General features: G+C 53.0%; 1 protein-coding gene across 1 annotated transcript; it reads right to left on the minus strand.

The window, feature by feature from the left end:
• Nucleotides 1-1208: 1208 nt before the first annotated feature.
• On the minus strand, nucleotides 1209-14976 carry PDGFB (platelet derived growth factor subunit B). Its single transcript, XM_062491351.1, has 6 exons — nucleotides 14062-14976; nucleotides 7477-7573; nucleotides 4240-4323; nucleotides 3571-3776; nucleotides 1748-1889; nucleotides 1209-1345 (listed from the first exon to the last, which is right to left on the minus strand). Exons 1-6 carry the CDS (start codon nucleotides 14215-14217, stop codon nucleotides 1209-1211), a joined length of 822 nt encoding a protein of 273 aa, XP_062347335.1. The 5' UTR covers nucleotides 14218-14976.
• Between the last annotated feature and the right edge of the window lie 3087 nt (nucleotides 14977-18063).

Genomic DNA, 18063 nt, shown 5'->3' on the forward strand with positions numbered 1-18063 from the left:
TAACCCTTTGCCCCCTGCAACTCCCCTCCTATCCCCTTTTCTCCTCTGGAAATATTTGTGCCAAAGAGCCAGATTAGAAGCCTGGGAGCACTTCTGACCTCCTCTATTTTTTCCCCTGAACAGCTTGAGCCAGAGCTGAGATTTGCATGGGTTTGCCTCATTTCTACCCTGGGAACTTCAGGCTGGCCAGGAGAACCCTGGGATAATCAGAGCCCCTCATAGTGCTAGGCGTGGGAATCCCAGTCTCAAGACACTGCCTGGTGCCCCTTGTCCCAGCTCCTGAAATGCCACATATGGAAGCCTGCTGTCCCCTCTCCCCGGGTGAAGGGAAGTGAATGTGAAGTGGTGGCCTGGGCTTATTCAAGTGGCTGCAGCAGAGCTGGAACTGCTGAGCTGAGGGCCAGAGCTCTCCCTGTTGAGCTGTGTCATCTCTCTCTAAATTCAGCTCCCACCAATCTGTACCCTGACTACTCTTTCCATCTTTTCTGCACCTTTTCCTCTTGTGGGGTACCAGGGATTAACCTCCTTTCCCTTGAACCAGTGAAATTCTTCTGATGATGAGGGAATTACTCCTGTTTACACAAGTCATGGAGAGAAGAATCAGACCCTGGCCTGAGAAAGTCCAGATCTCTTGCCAGAGATTCCAGTTCTCCTTTCCCCTGGTATGACCTTTCTCATGCACATAGGCTTCCCTCTAGGAGAGTGATGAACCAAAAGTGTTGCTGCTTTTCAGCCTTTCTGCCAATTCAACTAATGAAATAAAAGGACAAGGCATCCCTAGAGCAACATTAATTCTCTGTTTTCAATGGAGAACCAAGAGAGAAACTAGAACAGGAGCTGCTCCACAGAAGAGATGAATTACATGGACCCGGAGGGACCATGGTGCAGGGAGAAGTCAGGCTTGTGCTCTGCCTGAAAGGGAAGCAGAGAAAGGAGAGGGTGGGGCCTGAGAACAAGGATGGCTGCAGCATGGTCATTCCAGCTTTGCAGAGAGCCTTCATTCCATAAATAGAACGCACATGTTGGCACCCAACCTAGCTCTTCCTCCTCCTTCAACCCAGGTTTTGTCCTGCATCAGCCCCACACTGAACGAGTGGCCAGCGGTGTGGGAAGGGTCTAAGATGTCGTGTCCCAGGAGGACATCTCTCCTGACTGGAAAAGCAGCTTGCTGTTACCTGCCTTGTGCTCTCTCTCCCCTGCCAGCACTTCTATGCTATGAGGATTTCTTTCAGCACTTTCTTATCGTTGACATGCTTGTACTTCTTATGTTTCCTCTTCTGTGCCGGCGGCCGGCGTACTCGCCGCCTCTGTGAGACGGCGGCTGTGGTCAACACCGGTGAAAAGCCTGCCAAAACAGAGGGGAGAGTGTCTGTACAGCCAGGGGCAGATGGCTCCTGTTGAAATATCCTTCTCCACACACTGTCAACAAAGAGCTCTGCAACAGCAAGGCCACAAGGCTCTTTCTGTTCTTCTGTTCCTTGTCCTCTGTTCTCCCCAATCTCTGCCCTCTCCCTTTTCCCGCCATGCCCTTCCCCTCACCTCTCACCTTTCCCTCCTTCTTTTCCCTCCGTTTCAGCCCCTTCCTGGCAGGCAGGCACCCTGGGAAAGGTCCCTCAGCTGGTATAAACCAGCAAAAGTCTTTGGGATTCACTGGAGCTAAACAGATCGAAACCAGTGGAGGTCTCATTTCTCTCCCCAGCTCCTCTTCTCACACCTCCCCAGATCCCATGAATGCCCAGATCCTTACGTCTCTGTTCACGTGGCCCTGGACGGATGTTCCTGGGGGGTGGTCGGAACACGGCTTCACACCGACACTGCACATGGTCCTCCAAAGGCACAATGACTTTTGTGAATTTTGGCCTCCTCTGGACAAATTCGATCTTGTTCACCTATTTGCAAGAGGAAGGGGAGCAGAAAATTAATACAGCCACAGCTCCCACTTTGTAAAATTACTCAGTGTTAGTGCACTTTAGTTCTGGCTCTCTTCCTAAAGGGTCAGAAGGCAGCTTACAGAGCACTGTTCAAACTCAAAACTCAAACTCAGACTCAGGGGTGGTGTGTGTGTGAGGTAATTCTGAACACGGCAGCAGAGCAGACCCAGACCAGGCAAGTTTGGATGTCTCTGGTTGGTTCCCCTAACTATTGCCAGAGCCTAAGCAGGACGGCTGGTTGATTGGAGACAGAAACATGGAATATGCAGGATCTGCTAGCCTGTTTCTGACAGATGTGATGGCAGAGACCTAGGGCAACCCCAATAATTCCCACAGGAGCCTATAGGAAGGGCAAAAGGAGAAGAACTCGGGTCCGAAGCAATCTAACACAGCCTCACCAGCTCTGCTGAGGCCTGTCTGAATTTGTCTCAAGCTCTTTAATAACTCACAGGGCTGAAGCCCTCGGCTCTTCATGGAGAATGCGGTGCTCTGGAAATTCCCCCGGACTCTCCACTAGTGCTGACTCAGAGGGAAGACTCATTACTCCACATCCCACCACAGGGCACAAACTTTATATGGGGTCCTCCCCCTCCAGCAGCAGCCAGGTCTGACCCCACTCAGCTTATCTAACAACTCTGCGGTCCCTGAAGTGCTCCACAAGCTATAAATACTCATTGTGCTGTGCATCTGGGATGGAATTCCTCTAAACCCACTGCCCCCAGCAGCATCCCTCAGCCAGCTCTGGAGCAGCCAGGCTGTTTATCTTTCCTTGAAAGCCCACTCCACACGCTTCAGACCACACGCTGCTCGCTCGACAAACACTTCCAGCCAAACAATAGAGAGACCTCTGTCCTCAAAGAAACCATTTCCAGGTCACTTTTTCAGGCTGGCTTTTGACCTCTCACTTGTTTTTTTCCAGAAAAACAACTCCTGCTCCCCCCCATTTTTTCCTCGTTCAGCCTGGCTTTTCTGAGAAAGGAATTTCCTGATGAAAAGGGCTGTGTGTGAATACAATCTCTCCCAGCCAACCTCTGCCGCCTGCCTGGGGGAGTCTCTTATGGCTCAGGCAGAGGATTAGTATGGGATGAATATTGTTTTTAAACAAGCTGTCTGGGAGGAAGCTGTGAGAAGATCACTGGTAGATGTGAGGGGAGGATCAGAGCAAGAGGTTAGTTGTCAGGTGTCTTCTGGCTGATGGAGCAGGTCAGGAGGTAACTGTGGGCTGAGAAAGAGAAGCTGTTGCAGCGCATGTCTTGGAAAGAAGCTGCAGCAGCAGTGGGAGTGCAAACCCCTCTCTTTTTGCATCAAAAGCGGTTCCTGCGATGAAAGCACCGTGTTTCTTTTGCTCTGACACAGCAGACAAGGCCGCCTCGAACCACGGGAAGGGCCGTGGCGTGAAGCTGCAGCTGGGGAGACAGTGCCCTGTAACTCTGCGTGGCGACAGTCCCCAGCTGCTGGACAGCACCAGCCCTTCCAGCAGCTGGCACAGAGGTCATCCACGCCAGCAGCTGCAGCGCTGCGTGGCCAGCGCAGAGGTGACACACGGCTGCATGAGCCCAGCACCTGAGACACACCCCGCGTTTGGCTCTGGGGCACAGGGCTGGCAGGAGCAGGGAGCAGTGGCAGGTGTGTGCCCTACCTGGACGTGCCGGACGCGGATCTGCGTGGGGCGGCACTGCACGTTGCGGTTGTTGCAACACCCGGAGCAGCGCTGCACCTCCACGCAGGGCGGCCACACCACGAAGTTGGCGTTGGTGCTGTCCACCATGTTGCGGGAGATTTCAAACACCACCTCCCGTGTCTTGCACTCTGCGAGGACAGCTGTCTCTGCTGCTGCCAGGGCATCTACAGAGGGCCAAAAGAGAAACAGGGGATGAGATGGGCTTTGCAGCTGTCACCGACACACTGCAGCCACCTCTGCTGCAAGTGAAGGACTCCACATGCACAAGCACACGCACCACGTGTGTTCTTTCTCTTCCTCCCACCCCTCCAGCTCTGTCCCTACGCAGAGCTGTGCCCTGTGGAGGAAGCCCCGGTACAGCAATGCTTCCCACCGCAGCCCAGGCAGGAGATGACACTTCAGAGCAAACAAGCACCATCAGGATTTAAAGCAGAGCAGTACACAGAAGTCCAGACTCCCTCTCCTGCCCTCCCAGGCTGAAACACCCAGCTCCCACTCCAGGCCCAGACCCTCATTCTCATGCCTCCACACATTATAACCTCTACCCCAACATCTGTATCTCAGACATGTATCTGGCTGCTCAGGTGAGTGCCCCAACAATCACAAAGTGCAAGACCCCCAGCTCACCTAGGCTTCGTCGCTCTCGAGACAGGGCCGCAGGATTTTGATTGGGCTGAGTTGCGTTCAAGTTCAGGCTTGAACTATCCCGCTCTGCAAAGAGAAAGACGTGATCTACTAGCACCAGGTAGAGGCAGCAGAAGACAGCAGGCACTTGTGCTCACATCACCAGGCAGAGTGCAGGGATAAGCCACGGACCCAGGATGTCATGTTAGTTGTAAATCCACAAGAGAGGTCACAGCTGTGCTGGGGCACAGGCGCTCTTAGCTCAGACTAGGCAGCTCAGAGCAACAAGCCTATTATGAAAGAAGGGACCCAGTCGGGTCTTGAAGAGAAAAACTCCAGCTCAAGAAAGATAAAGCCCATGTCATGACTTTCTGGTGTCAGAGAGGAGTTGCAGAGGGATTCAGATGGGCCAGCTGAGACCAGGATAACACCAAGGAGGATCAAAGACCAGATGGGACAAGCAGAACACTTGGTATTTAACACTGAGGTGCCTTGCTGGGATGGCTTGGGACTGGGAGAGTTGGGAGGGCAGGTGAAAGGGGGTAGGTGGTAGGTGGGGTGTTTGCTTTCTGTCTCCCTGCTCACCTCAGCTGCTCTAGGTTAGAGCAGTTTTATGACAGAAAAATAAAGTTAAAACTACTTTTTCTCTGGACTGCTCTAAGGTAAGAGGCAGGATCTGGAGGTGGTTCAGTCGGCGATGGGAGAGGAAGACCGATAGCATTCAGGCCAGCCCTGAGCGGTTCCCTCCCACCCCACTGCTTTTTCCCATAGGAAGTGCTGAATAGAGAAATGCCCATAATCCCCATGGAGCACTCCAACACGCAGCCCCTCCTGAGCTCGGGACAATGGCTGCGCTCGAAGATAGCTCCCACCCAGCCACAGCTCCTTCCTTCTCCGACCTGCTTTAGCAGCTGAAGGAAACTAAATGAACGTCAGCATCAAGGGAGCAATTTTCTTAAAGGGAATTAGGGGCCAGTGGAAGATCTCTGTTTATCAGATGTGTGGTGGAGCAGACTTCCCTTACCTATCATGTCCCATTCCTCTTCCTTAGCCCTGCCCTAGTGCAGCCCTCTCATAAAGGGGGGGCAGAGAATTTGCTCCCTGCTCAGGTCTCAAGCAGTTGATGATGGATTTGGGATGGGTGCACAGAGGCTGTATTCAGAAGGCAGGAATCATGTGCCTGTCAATGAGCAGTCAACATCTATGAGTGAAGTGGACAGACAGATAACCTTTAAAGTGGCTGGGAAGGTGGTCAATTCTAGGCACCATTCATCTCACCCTCAGGCAAACTCCCAAAATGAGAAGTGGTGGATCACACTTTAGAAAGGCCAGCCTCTAGGCTAGAAAAAGTGTCTGGATGACTGGGTAGCATGGGCAGCCACTGCTTTGTGGGCAACCACAGTTAAGGAGATAACTCCCACTCTACACACTTCTGTTGCTGGGTCTGCAGTAGTGCCCAAGGTCAGGAGAGCACCATCTCAGCTCATCTGCCTCCTGGAGCTGCCCCGTTCTGGCTCCTTGTGCAGTCAGTAGAGGAAAGCAGCTGTGACATACACAGGGTGCACAGACAGCACAGGGATAGGTCCAGCCACTTCAGGATTATTTTGCTAACACACTAATTTGCTAATTCCTCGCAGGGCAAGCAAATGTTAATGCCCCTCAGTCAGTACCTGGGAACAGATGAGAGCCACAGGGCGAAACAAAGAAATAGCTTCACAGCACCACTTTTTGTTTCCCTGACCAGCCTTTCCTATCTGGGACCTGAAGTGAAACCAGTGACTCAAAGCTCTGCAGCCCTCTCTCATATCCCTGGGCTTCTGGAGCCAACCAGATAAGCCCATTTTATTTCTTAATCATGAGGCTGGTTAATAGCCATGATAGAGATATATCTGTTGCTTAGACACTGGGCCATGACAGATTGGATGCATCTTCTCAGCTGCTCTTTGCCCACCCCTCCATCCTGTGGCATTTCATCAAATGAAGGTGGGGGCTGCCTTTGGTGCACGAGTTGATGAGAGTAAAGAAATGGGGGCAAAAAATTAGCAACAACTGTTGACTCAAAACAAATCTATTGAGAATCAGGTTCCTCCCTCCTCTAGGTTGCCCTTCTACACCCTGCATCAGTACTGAAGACATTTGGGGCGGGGGGGGGACGACAAGCCTGGGACAATCCAGCAAGGCTAATTTTGGAAGTTGCCCCATTGTGTGGCTCATGGACAAGGAGGAGGGAACTGGTGAGGGCAGGGAGCGGCCCTGGCAGTGGTGGGGACCCTCGTCGCCTCTTTCTAAGACAAACAATAGCTGAACGCAGCTGGTGCCCTCCCCCTCGCTTTCCCCCCCTGCCCCTCCAGGGCCGTTTTGAAAGGCAGCGGGAATGCTTTTGAGACTGCGCCAGTGGTTGGACTGGCATAGGAAACAAAAGCAGGAAATTCTGTTCCCCCGTAGATAGTGTCTCGGCAAGGATTACAAAGCTCAAAACAGACAAAACACGAGAGAGAAGTCGAGCTGGGGGGGCTGGGGGACGACGGGCGGGAGCAGGGTTAGAATAGAAAGGAATTTGCTCTGAAGAGACCGTTTATAAATAAATTCCTGGGCCAGCCCAGCCGCCGTGGCGCGTGCTCCAGTTCCCACACGTGCCGACCCCTCCACGCTTCGCCGCTCCTGCTGCTCACTGCACTCAGCCCTGGCCAAGTGACCCCAAGGCCCTGCAGCCCCCGGAGCTCTTATCTACGGGCAGGAGGTGAAGCAACACTACCCTGACTTAGCCCCTGTCCCGTAGCTCACCCATGGACATGTGCTCCAGGAGCCCGTGGCCTTTCATGGATGCTAAACCCGGAAACCTGCTCAGCCCTTTCCTCCTCTGTCTCTCTATTTCCATCTCCCATTTTGCTGTCTCCTAAACTGATCTTTGTCCAATCCAAGCCCTGCTGACTGAGCATCTCCCAGAGCAAAGAAGGGTCATCTCAGTTCCTTGCACTCAACTTGCCCATCTCCTACCATTTTTGGAAGCCAATGTCCAGAGAGTTAGGAGATCTATAAAAGCATCTGGTTACCTCTAACTCCCACAAGTTTCAAGGGGATTAAGCCTGTGAAAAGCCAGGTCTTGGCTCCTGAAGGGTTCCTGTATTTACAATGAAGTCTGTTGATAGTGTGCCTGCTGAAAAACAGAATATCCCCTCCCAGCACCCCCCCCAAGACTTAATTAAAAATAGAGGAGTGTTTGGCGAAGAGGAGATTTACCTACGGAGTCTATCCGCAGGGCACGCTGGAGGTCACTGATGGAGCGCACTGAGCTGCCACCCAAAATCTCATAAATGTCTTCGGGTATGGGGTCCCCCTGCCAGATGACAAAAAAAAGAGGGAGAAACAAGCATTAGAGAGATGATCTGCAAATACTGACTGTGTCATGGGGCGGGAGCAGGGAATCAAGCACGGGGATGACACGACAGAACCAGCAAAACGCAAAGATGTGCTTTGTCTTGCACTGGCTTTCAAACCTTGAGGGCTTTATTCCTCATGAAGGCATGAACCTGAAAGCTAAGCAAAAGCAAGAGAGCCCCTCTCACTGCTTCTCACAAAGCTGTCAGGAGACTAAGAAAGCCCAAAAATATGCAGGCTGTGCAGCAGAGCTCTGGACACTATGCAAGCAGCCAGCAAAGCTTCCTTCTCCGGTGGTGTATGACTTCTCCAGGTGGCTTCTCATTCCTGCTGCCTGCAGCAAAGGCGTTTTAACAGACTTCCCTTACACTATCAGATAAAACCTTCCCAATATTTCCCTCCGTTATGAAACTCCTTCACGGGCTTTGTCAGTTATCGTGTGTGTGTGCGTGTGCGCGCGCGTGTGTTTTCAAACCACAGAGGCCCAATAATATACATCATTTGCATACTCTTTTTTGAAGAAAAAAAAAGGCAGAGGGTGGAGATGAAGCTTGACCTTTGCGGCTGAGGCTGCCCCAGCATGAGCCCGTGGTGAAACCACAAAAGCTGCAGGGAGGTGGTGGGCTGAGGAGCTGATTTGGAGGAAGAAACATATGGGGGGTTTGGATGTCATTGCACACCAGCACAAATAAACCTTAAGTAAGCAGGTTTAGCCACACCAGACAGTTTGTGCAGGCAGGTGCAGTGCCATCAGTCTCTTGGGAATTTTACTCTGGCACTAGGCTAGAGCGGGCCCCAGTGACAGCACTTAATAAGAGTACAAAGGAGCGGTGTGGGAAAGCAAGTGCTGATTAAAACATACTTCCGAAAGACTAGAAAAAGAGACAGAGGAAAGTACTGGCCAAAGTGTTTGCTTAGCTCCCAGCTCTCTTCATTCAGGGCTACTCAAGCGGAAAAGCTGCTCTTTCAGCCGGGTGCTGGATGGCGTCTGAGGCACAGCCCTACGCATGTCCCTGTAACTGAGAGGAGAGCTTGGCTTGTATGCCTGTGAAATGCAGGGATTTTCGTGTGGGTTTTTATGGACAGTTGGTGGCATGTGTGTGGTCCTCCTACTGTACAGCTATTCCTTCCCTGCCTGCGTTCAGTGCAGAACATTTTCCTTCCGCTCGCAGCTGAGAAAAGCCACCAGGCAGGTGGCTAAACGTTGGCTTTAAACCTTGAGAACTTTGGCCCAAACCTGCAGCTACTTTTGGATGGCTGCTTGAGCCTGGCACTCTCTCACACGTGCCTGTCCTTGGCCACCCACCGTTTGCTTCCATAGTAGGACGACGGGAGTGCTCCCTCCTCAGCCCTGCCAGACCACCCTCTAATACTGTAACTTAAACTGGGAAGCAGTGATGTGAAGGTTGCTGCAGCCCAAGGAGGTTCGGAGACCTCTGAAGAGAGCTGCAGAGCAGACAACGCCAGTGTCCTAAACCTCCACAGCCAGTTCCACCAGACAGCTTCAATCAGACCGAGCTTTTGTGCCCCACTCTCTCCTTGTCACATCTCACCACAGATCTGGCTGTCCGCCTGCAGCAAAAAGCAGATTTTACATCCCCAGGCATTACTTCCTCAGTCTCCGAGGGAGAGGGAAGCAGCATCAGTGATGAATGTGCAGCGAGAGAGAGACTTGTATAATTCAGGGATAGCTGAATAGCTGCGAAATGAAGATGCCTTCTGACATCTCCTGCTGCGTGAGGAGAGGGGGACCAACAGCCCAGTGCTGGAGAGGCTCTGCAGCACTTCCCTGCCTTGTGCCACACACATTTACTGGAAGAGGGATCATTTGCAATTCCCAGTACTTGCAGTCAGAGCTCAGTGCTGGGTGGTGAAATTGCAGGCTTTCAATGTTTGCACCTGTCATCCAAATGCGTTTGCGTACAAATGCCGCTCTGCACGGATGCCCCTGGACCTTCCTGACACTTAATACATGTAGGAAATGGAACTTTATTTTAAACTCCGGCACTTGCTGGGGGGAGAGCGTGGGCAGGTGTTACGAGACTCGGCGACTTTGGAAGCGAGCTGGGAGGTGTCACCTTGCTAACTGAGCAGGGGGAACAGATATGAATCAGGGATTGAAAACGCAGGCCCTCAGGAGCTGTATTTCTGATGACTGCCTGTAGCAATAAGCTCCACTCCCTGCTCACGGCAGCAGTTTTAGATGCCAATTTTTTCTTGTTGCAGATACTACCAGCATGGCTATGGTGTAACACCAGCCCACACGGCTCATAATCCTGTCCTCCTCCCCCATTTTTGTAAGGCAACTCTGTCAATGACAACTGCAAGCCCGTGAAGCTCCTTATTTTACCCTTGTAAACCAAGGCCAAGGCTGTCCTGAGAGCAGCAGCAACAAACCTGAGCTGGGTACCTTGCCCTTGCTCCCTCTGGGATCTGTCACTGGGAGCAGCCATGCCTCTGTGAACACCCCATGTCACTGGGAACACCCCAGCCCTGTGCCTGGGAGGCTCTGAGATCGGGCACTGCACACACTCAGGCTCAGGGCACTTGTGGGATGAGACACAAGCTGAGGTCCATCAGTCACCTCCACCTAATTCCATGAGGTCAGAAGGTAGAGGAACATTGCAAGAGAGTTGGGACCCCCAAGAGACCAGCCCAAGCAGCTGGTGCTTTTCCTGCTTAGCAGCTCCTCTGGAGTTATTTGTCTAACACAGGTTAACAATCTCCTTTTTTAACTGTGCGGCAGATCAAAGAAGACTTTCGTCTCAATGGACTCTTGGCTGGCTGTCAAGTGCCCCAAGGCTTGGCCTCGTATTCTTGCAAGGCCCTGAATTCTTAGAAGAAAGTTTGTTCTTCCCTCCCTCCCTCTGCTCCCAGTTCCTGACCCTGACTCTCCCCTGAGTCGCAAGGGCACCCCCCAGCCTGCCAATCTCTTGGCAGGGACATTCACTTCCCTTTCTTGCGCTGGTTGTTGGTGCTTGAGGAGCCATGGCACGTCTGACAGAAGGCAGCAGAGCAGCTGCTGCCTGCCCTGTGGCTGTGACACTGGCCTCTCAGCACATCAGCTTTGACCCCCTCCTCCCAGATGTCCAGCACCACTGTTTGGCCACTGCAAATACATGCAGGTGCAGCAATTCCCCTGTTCCAGCTCCCCACACATGCACTTTCCCAAAATCTGCCTCCTCCCTAGCCCCACCATCTCTTGCTCTGGAGTTTTTTTCCCAACTTATGCTTTTGAGCACCAGGGATGATGAAAGGTGCCCTTGCCATCAGCAGCTGCCAAGCTGGTGCAGGGAATATGAAGTGTTGTCTACACCCTCCGGCGAGGGTTTCACAGTCTTGCCTGAAGGTGTCTCTTGGTAGGTACGGAGGAGGAGGAGGGAGCAAAGATTGTGCAACCAGCAAGGAAGACAGACCCTCAGGGCTCAAAGAAATCAGACAAGGATACTCCCGAGGTGAGGACTCCTCCAGTTCCTTTTTCTAAGCTGGTGTGACTGCACATTAAAGGACAGAATGGTATCAGCAGCACCAGTTTGTGAAGGGCAGGGAAGCACCCAGCTATTCGCTCCTCTGCCCGGGAGAGGAGGATTTTCTGAGCCCCTCCACACCGACCGTGGCAAAGGATCTTGGCAGCGGGGTCTCGAGGGATCAGCCAGGCGAAATACCCCAAACAAACAGCATTTTTTAATTCCCTCTGAAGCTGATGTGTGGACCCTGAGGGGAGACTCCACCGCATTCCCTGGCAGAGGGCAAGACCAGCAGCACCTGCCACCAGCACTCCCCCAGCACAGGGCTTCCACCCCTCCTGCACCACTCCTGGCTACAGGGGGACCCTGACAAATGCCTGCCAGAGTACCCTGCAGCAGGTACAACCCTCTTCACATGAACCCCTTCCACCTGGAGTCAGACTTATGTTCCCACCCCCCCCATCTCCCCTGAAAATAATCAAACAACGTTTGATCTGGTCCGTGTTCCTAAAATACAGTCAGACCTACGCACCCTTTTTCCATTTCAAGGGGGACTCTACTGCTCCTCCCACACCTTCCCTGCGAGGGCTGGAGGCATTTCCACCCCCAGGGCTGGTGGTGTACCAGCAGCACTGGAAACAGCGCAGGAGCCCTGTCATTCCCTCCTGCTGCTCCACATCAGCTGACAGTGAGAGGGAGGCAGGGACGACTCGCCTGGCTCCTTCCACAAGCTCACCCCAGACGTGTCATCCATCCCGGCTTCCACTGCTTTGTCCTTGTCACTGCCTCGTGCTAGGAAGACTAGGGGGAAACGCCGGGGCCTTGCAGCAGGAAGACACAACGGGGAGCTGGGCCGAGGCTATAAGCGAGCACCCAGCCGCACCCCATTCCTTGGGAATTCCAGAAAGCGCTGCCAGTGGGGCTTTACCCCGGTACAACCACGGCTGGCTCAGCCCATCTCCGTAAATGTTGCAAGGCAACTATTACAGCCCGTGGGGCAAATGCAAATGGTTTTAGCATCCTCGCTTCCCAACTGGCAAATACCTTCCCGCTGAGGCTTGTGCTCCCTCCGGCTGGAAGAGCTCCAGGGCCCTCCAGCTCCACATGGGTGTGATCAAAGAGGGAGAGGGACTCAGGAGGCTCCATCTCTTTGCTCAGGGCCTCTGTTGATCTGGGGAGCTACAGCTCCTCTATGCACTTTTTCCGGCAAGGCTGGGGAGGAGCTGCAAGCCCCATTCAGAGGACGACCCTGGTTCAGCAGCCGGGTGGGAGCTGTGCTGTCTGAGCCTGGTGCAGAGGGTGCACACACTGCCCTCAAAGGAGCTGTGAGCACTGGCTGCAGGCTGAAGCATCTACCCAAGCAGAAACGTTCTTGGTTCTCCTGTCATGCAATGACAAATATCACAGTTCCTCCCATGAAACCTTGGGCTAGAATTACCAAACTCTAACTCTACTAGGCTGTCATAGAGCTGTGATGTGCAGTATTTCAATCTGATTATGGCAACTGAGTAACAGCTCCTTGGGATCAGACTCTTCCATCTTCGCCCTTTCCCAATGTCGACCCTAGCTGATGTTTCATGCTGCATGAGAGAAAGAGACCTGAGCCATCCACAGAGGAAATACTATCCCCTACCCAAAACAAACATGACCACTGGGTAGCCCACAGCTCTAATTGCTTCCTTTTGTGGCTTGGGCAAGGGCAAAATGGGCCCGTAGCAAGGTGATGCTTTGCAACCAAACTCTGCTTTGCCATCATCCCATGAGGGGTGCGCCCACTTACCCTGCCCAAAAATGAGGAAGGAAAAGAGAAAAATGATGCGAAGAAGGGAAAGTTTTGGTGGAAAGATATTTCCTGACCCTGACAAGCAAGCTGCAGATACAACCCACAGTTTTGCCATCTTGTGTAGAGCTGAAGTGGCAACCGAGCGCTGTGTGGGAATGTTAGGGGCTTTCTGGTCCCCTCAATCTGCATGCAATCAGATGATGAAATGTGACAGCAGAGGTCAAAGGATTTGGGGGTTTGGGGCTCCTTTTCCTCAGCCAGGGCTGGGGAAGAGGCTTCCATTTCCACACAGGGAAACCAAAGTGGGTTGGGGTGTTTGTTCAAATCCACCACCTGGCCCTTGCCCTCTGCTCAGCTTCTTCCTCAGCAGCACATTCAGGACTGCAGGGCACGATGCTTGTGTGACCGTGGAAGCACAGCAGACACTCACCTCCTGCCCCTTTCCCCCAGCTGGGCACACACCTTGCTGAATAACCACGCCACTCGGTGTCCGAGCAGTGCCTCTACTCACACCGTCCCCTTCCTCCCCCTTTGCAAAGACCCACGCCCTTTCTCCACCGCCCCCCGGCAATGCCAGGGTGGATTTCACACTGTGAGTTATTCCAAAGGTGTAAAGAGGGTCCCGGTCCCTGCTGCACCCGCACTGTCGCGATGCTAAAATCACCGGGTGGGGCGGGAGGCTGGAGGGAGCCGGCACCCGCGCCCGGGGTGACAGCCCTGGGCGAGGCAGAGCAGGAGGCTGCGGGTTCCCCGGGGCTCGCCAGCAGCATCCCTGCTCCCACACTAACCAGGGGCCGCTTCAGCCTGGTCTCCCCTGCCCCTGCAGCCGGCGGCAGACACGGGGGTGGGTGTATTCCTAGGGGAGACCCCCTCGGCGGGCCCGTTCCGGGGGTGCCCACCCTGGAGGGGTGCCCGCTCCAGAGGGGTGCTCGCTCCAGAGGGCGCTGCCCTCCGGGCGGGGGGCGGCGGTCGCTGCCCGCCATTAGCGCGGCCGGGCCCCGCCGCAGCCCTTCCCGCGGAGCGGGGCAGGGACCGCACCCCCGGGCCCCGCACCCCCGGGCCCCGCACCCCCGGGCCCCGCACCGCTCCCGGGCTGTGCCCCCCGCACCTGCGGGCCGGAGCCATCGGCGCCGGCTCTCCCCCAGCGCGGGGCTGGCAGCTCGGCAGCACCGCCCGCTGCCCGCGGCGGAAACTCACCTCCATGCGGGCCAGGGGCAGCGAGAGGATGAACGCGAAGACCACGCCGAAATTCATCCCGACTCCAGGCCCCGCCGGCTGCGGGCACATGGACGGCGAGCCCCGGGAGGGAAGCGCTTCCCGCAGAGAGCTCCGCGGCCGCCCGGCCTCAGGCATCGAGGGCGCTGCGCGTTCCCATGTCCCCTGCGAGCCGGGAGGAGGTGGGAGAGTCGCAGGAGCCCGTGGAAGAGGACGTGGAGGTGGTGGTGGTGCTGGTGGTGAGGGGACACAGAAGTAATTCTCGGTGACTCGGCTGCCTCTGCACTATCTCATAAGCCCGGTGGGAAAAAATTGCAGTCCCTCGGAATTAACCACATCCAGAGTCTGGATCCCCCTTGCCGCAAGGGATGCTTCAGTAGTGCCTTTGGCTAGGTGGTCCACATGCTATTTTTCCTCTTGGTTTTCTTCCCTTTCTAAAAAATGTGTATCTGTAAAAGCTTTTACATGCAGGTTAACAGTGTCTCTGTTCTTAGAAGAAGGTGCTCAGAATAATAACTACAAGAAAAAAAAAAAAAACAAAAACTTTTCCAAAGTTTGGTGTGAAATCCAAAAAAAGAAATCTTCTTCCTTAAGTTGTCCTCTTCTTAAAATGCTCCTTCCCTTCCTTTTGCCAGCTTGCTTTTTAGAGAAAAGTTGCCAGTGTGCACTGAATTTCTTCCCCTTACATTCGATTCTGGCTCGGGTGCCTTCTCATTCCAAGTGTTGGCGGTTTGCTTGGACGGGAGGTTTGCTTTGGGTTTGGAGACAGGTGAGAGCAAATGTTTTTGCTCTGGGTTGTGAGTGTGTTTGTGTGCGTGCGCTGAGCCTTGACAAGCCTCAAAGTGGAGCCACTGATGCTGCCTCCCGCACTCTGTTGCAAAAAGAAAGGAAAAACAAACAAAGAGAAAAAAAAAAGGCAGAAAAGGTAAAATTGCTGGAGAGGTGAGTGAGCCGACGGGTCTTTATTTTCTGCGAGCTGCAAGAGAGACTAAGCTGGCACTCGGGGCTGCTCCTTTTATGAAGGAGATGGGTGGAGCATAACTTGCCATCCTCCTCTTGGCTGGGTATCAAGGAACAAATCTAGTGAGGGAGTAGCAGTTCATTGCTGACAAAATAAAAAGTGTGTTAATTTAAATGATAAATTAATTAAAAATGACTAATGCTGCAGCAACCTGTATAATGTGGCTTTAATATCGCGTGAGGAATGGGGACAGAAATTCCTGCCTCCTCGGCAAGAGATAAGAAGAGAGGAGTTCCCGGCACGGTAGTTTGTTATTTTTTTTGGCCCCAGGTTCTCACTGTTTCAGTCTGGAGCCCATTTCTCTAAGCTCTACTCGCTGCCTTCCCTGCCCTGCTACACCACTAGCTCCAGGGAGAGAGATGACTTTAATATCTTACATCTCTTTGTGTGCAGGGGAAAAAAAAAAAAAAAAAAGAAGCCAGAAAAATTTACACGTTGCTATAAGACAATCTGGTGTTGTTCGTGGCACCCGGAGGTATTTTGCTGCATGATTATCTCCACGATGCAATAAACATCTGAAGGGAAATTAAGCGAGCAGATATTTGCTGTGGGGGAGAGGGGTGGGGAGGGGAAGGCTGCTAACAGGTGAGTTCAAGAAAGAGTCATATCCTATTGAAAAAACACCCTCTCACGTACATACGAGTGATCTCCCGGCACCGACTTGCAAACTCACAAAGCACACTCCAGGCACGACCAGGAGGGATCTCTGCACCATCTTTGTGCAGGCTCCACCGATACATTCCTGCACCGTCATGCACCGCAGGCGCTCGGCAGGCATTCGCTCTGAATCCCAAGCATCTTCCCTGCTTTTTCTATGCTACGCACATGCTTCTGTTCGAGCCGCTCGCATGCACAGCTACGTGCAAATTTTGTCTCATTCACACATCCCTGGGCATCCATGTGTTCTCCTTCACTCTCCCCCTCTCTCTTCCCTTCTCACATACGTACACCCACTGGCATACCGGTGGCCTCATCTCACAGCATCACACATGCTCCCTTAGACTCTCTGGGTGCCTGCAAGTCTCCTGCAGCCAACCCTCTCTAAAACACACGGTCTGGCAGCAGCACTCCCATATGCACCATCCGAAGTGTCCGGGTGCAGGAGGAGCAGCCACTGGATCTGAGCAGCAGGTAGCCCCCCCAGTGCTCCTCTGTAGCAGGCACCTACCAGCACCTCCCAGCTTGGCTAGCTACGCCCCTGAATCTGACTTTGGTCCATGGATGTGGGTGTTGGTCAGGAAGCACAGGAACACAATGAATACTGGGGGTCCTCCATACAGCTTTCTTAAAATAGGCTGGGTCCTCTGGGGCAGCATGTCAAGGTGCTCTTGGGTCACAAGGGATCACCTTTGTTCAGCCTAAGCCAGAAGAAGAAGAATGGGCAGATTTCTCCACAGCTGGGGAGTTGGTCAGAGCCGTGTCAGCTCCAAAGCCCAGGTGCATGAGTGCAGGGATAAGGAGGGTCCTGGGAGTCCCTCAAACCAAGTCTCAAGTGGCTTGGTTCCAATATAGGAGCTCAAGGGGGAATGAAGTAGAAATGCAAGGCATACCTTTGCTCATTTCCACCACCAGAAACCTTAATAAGACTTTATCTTAGATGCTCCAGCCATGTTAACCCTGTCCCACCCCAAATTCCTCAGGACACTCTTAGAATTCCCCTCATTCTCCATCCTAGCCCGCCAGCAGTGTACCAGCCATTTCAAGTGATGATAATTTGGCTCTAACCCCCCAGGCTGGGTGGAGCTGCAACCTTGATGTCCACCTGGGTGCTGAAACACCTTCTGAAACTATAGAGGGCTTAAAAAAAAAAGGGCCTTGGTCCATCTCACCTCTTTCCAGGTGGTACTAGCCAAAGAAACGCTGTAGCTCTGGGCTCCTTAGCAGTCAGCAGGGGGAAGGTGAGGATTTGAGAAGTCTTCTTATCTCTGTAGAAGGATCTGAGGACAGCTGGGTCCTGGATGTCCATGACCCTGTTACATGTTGAAGGTTCCCAGGGGGTCAGTGGAGGCCCAGGTGCCTTTGGAGGATCTCTGCCCTTAAATAATCTGGCGTGGCTCCACCACCTTCATGCCAGCTGTGTGGGGAGTCCCCCATGCTGTAGTGGCTGCATGGCCAGGAGAGAACAGCCTGTGGGAGGGCTGATCAAATTCCTCAGCAGGGAGAGATATTGCTACCACAGAGGAGAAGGTCTCAGCAGAAAGCTAGCAGGGAGACTGCTGCAAATCTTTTTGCTTGGTAGCAGCAAGAGCTGCTGCAGGACCTGATTTTGGGGGAGATATGTGTGGTGTGCATTTTTTTTTTTAATATCCGGCTCTATTACATGTTAGATGGGATAGAAATAGAGTTATTTATTTTCATGTGGATGGTGTTGGACAGTTTTTAGAAGCTCGACATCAGAAACAAAAAGCTAATCCCTGTTGAACCTCCAGACAGCAAGGAAGAGGATGTTTGGAATTTGACTAATCATCTACCTATGACCCTGCCTGGAAATAGAGCAAAGTGATACTCAAGCTGCTCTGGCTTCAGTGGTTCAGTGGTTCTTCCTTTCTGTTTTTAAGACAGGGACAGACTTTTCTCTAGTGATGTCTTTAGGCTGGCTGGGTCAGTCTCACTGGCACCGAGTTCAATAGGAGTGCAGGCACCTAACACTGCTGTGCCTTGAGTCTGCTGGGGGCTCCTTTGATTCTCTTACTTCAGTGAAATTATTTTGACATCTGTCCCACAAACCCCTAAAACTGATGGGGATGAATGGATCTCCCCCTCACCTGCCCTGCCTATGGGCCTATCGGTGTCCCAGATGTCAGGATAAGAGTTTGAAACCACCATGGCATATATTGGGAAGGTATTTTGAGGCTACGTGAAGCATCTGGACTATAAAAATGTCCCATTAGAGCACCACAACTTTGACAAGATCTGGTTGTGACTGTGCTAGCTTGCAATGGCCCTGCAGACAAACCATAACA

Source organism: Cinclus cinclus, chromosome 4 (assembly GCF_963662255.1).
Source record: "Cinclus cinclus chromosome 4, bCinCin1.1, whole genome shotgun sequence".
Classification (NCBI taxonomy): domain Eukaryota; kingdom Metazoa; phylum Chordata; class Aves; order Passeriformes; family Cinclidae; genus Cinclus; species Cinclus cinclus.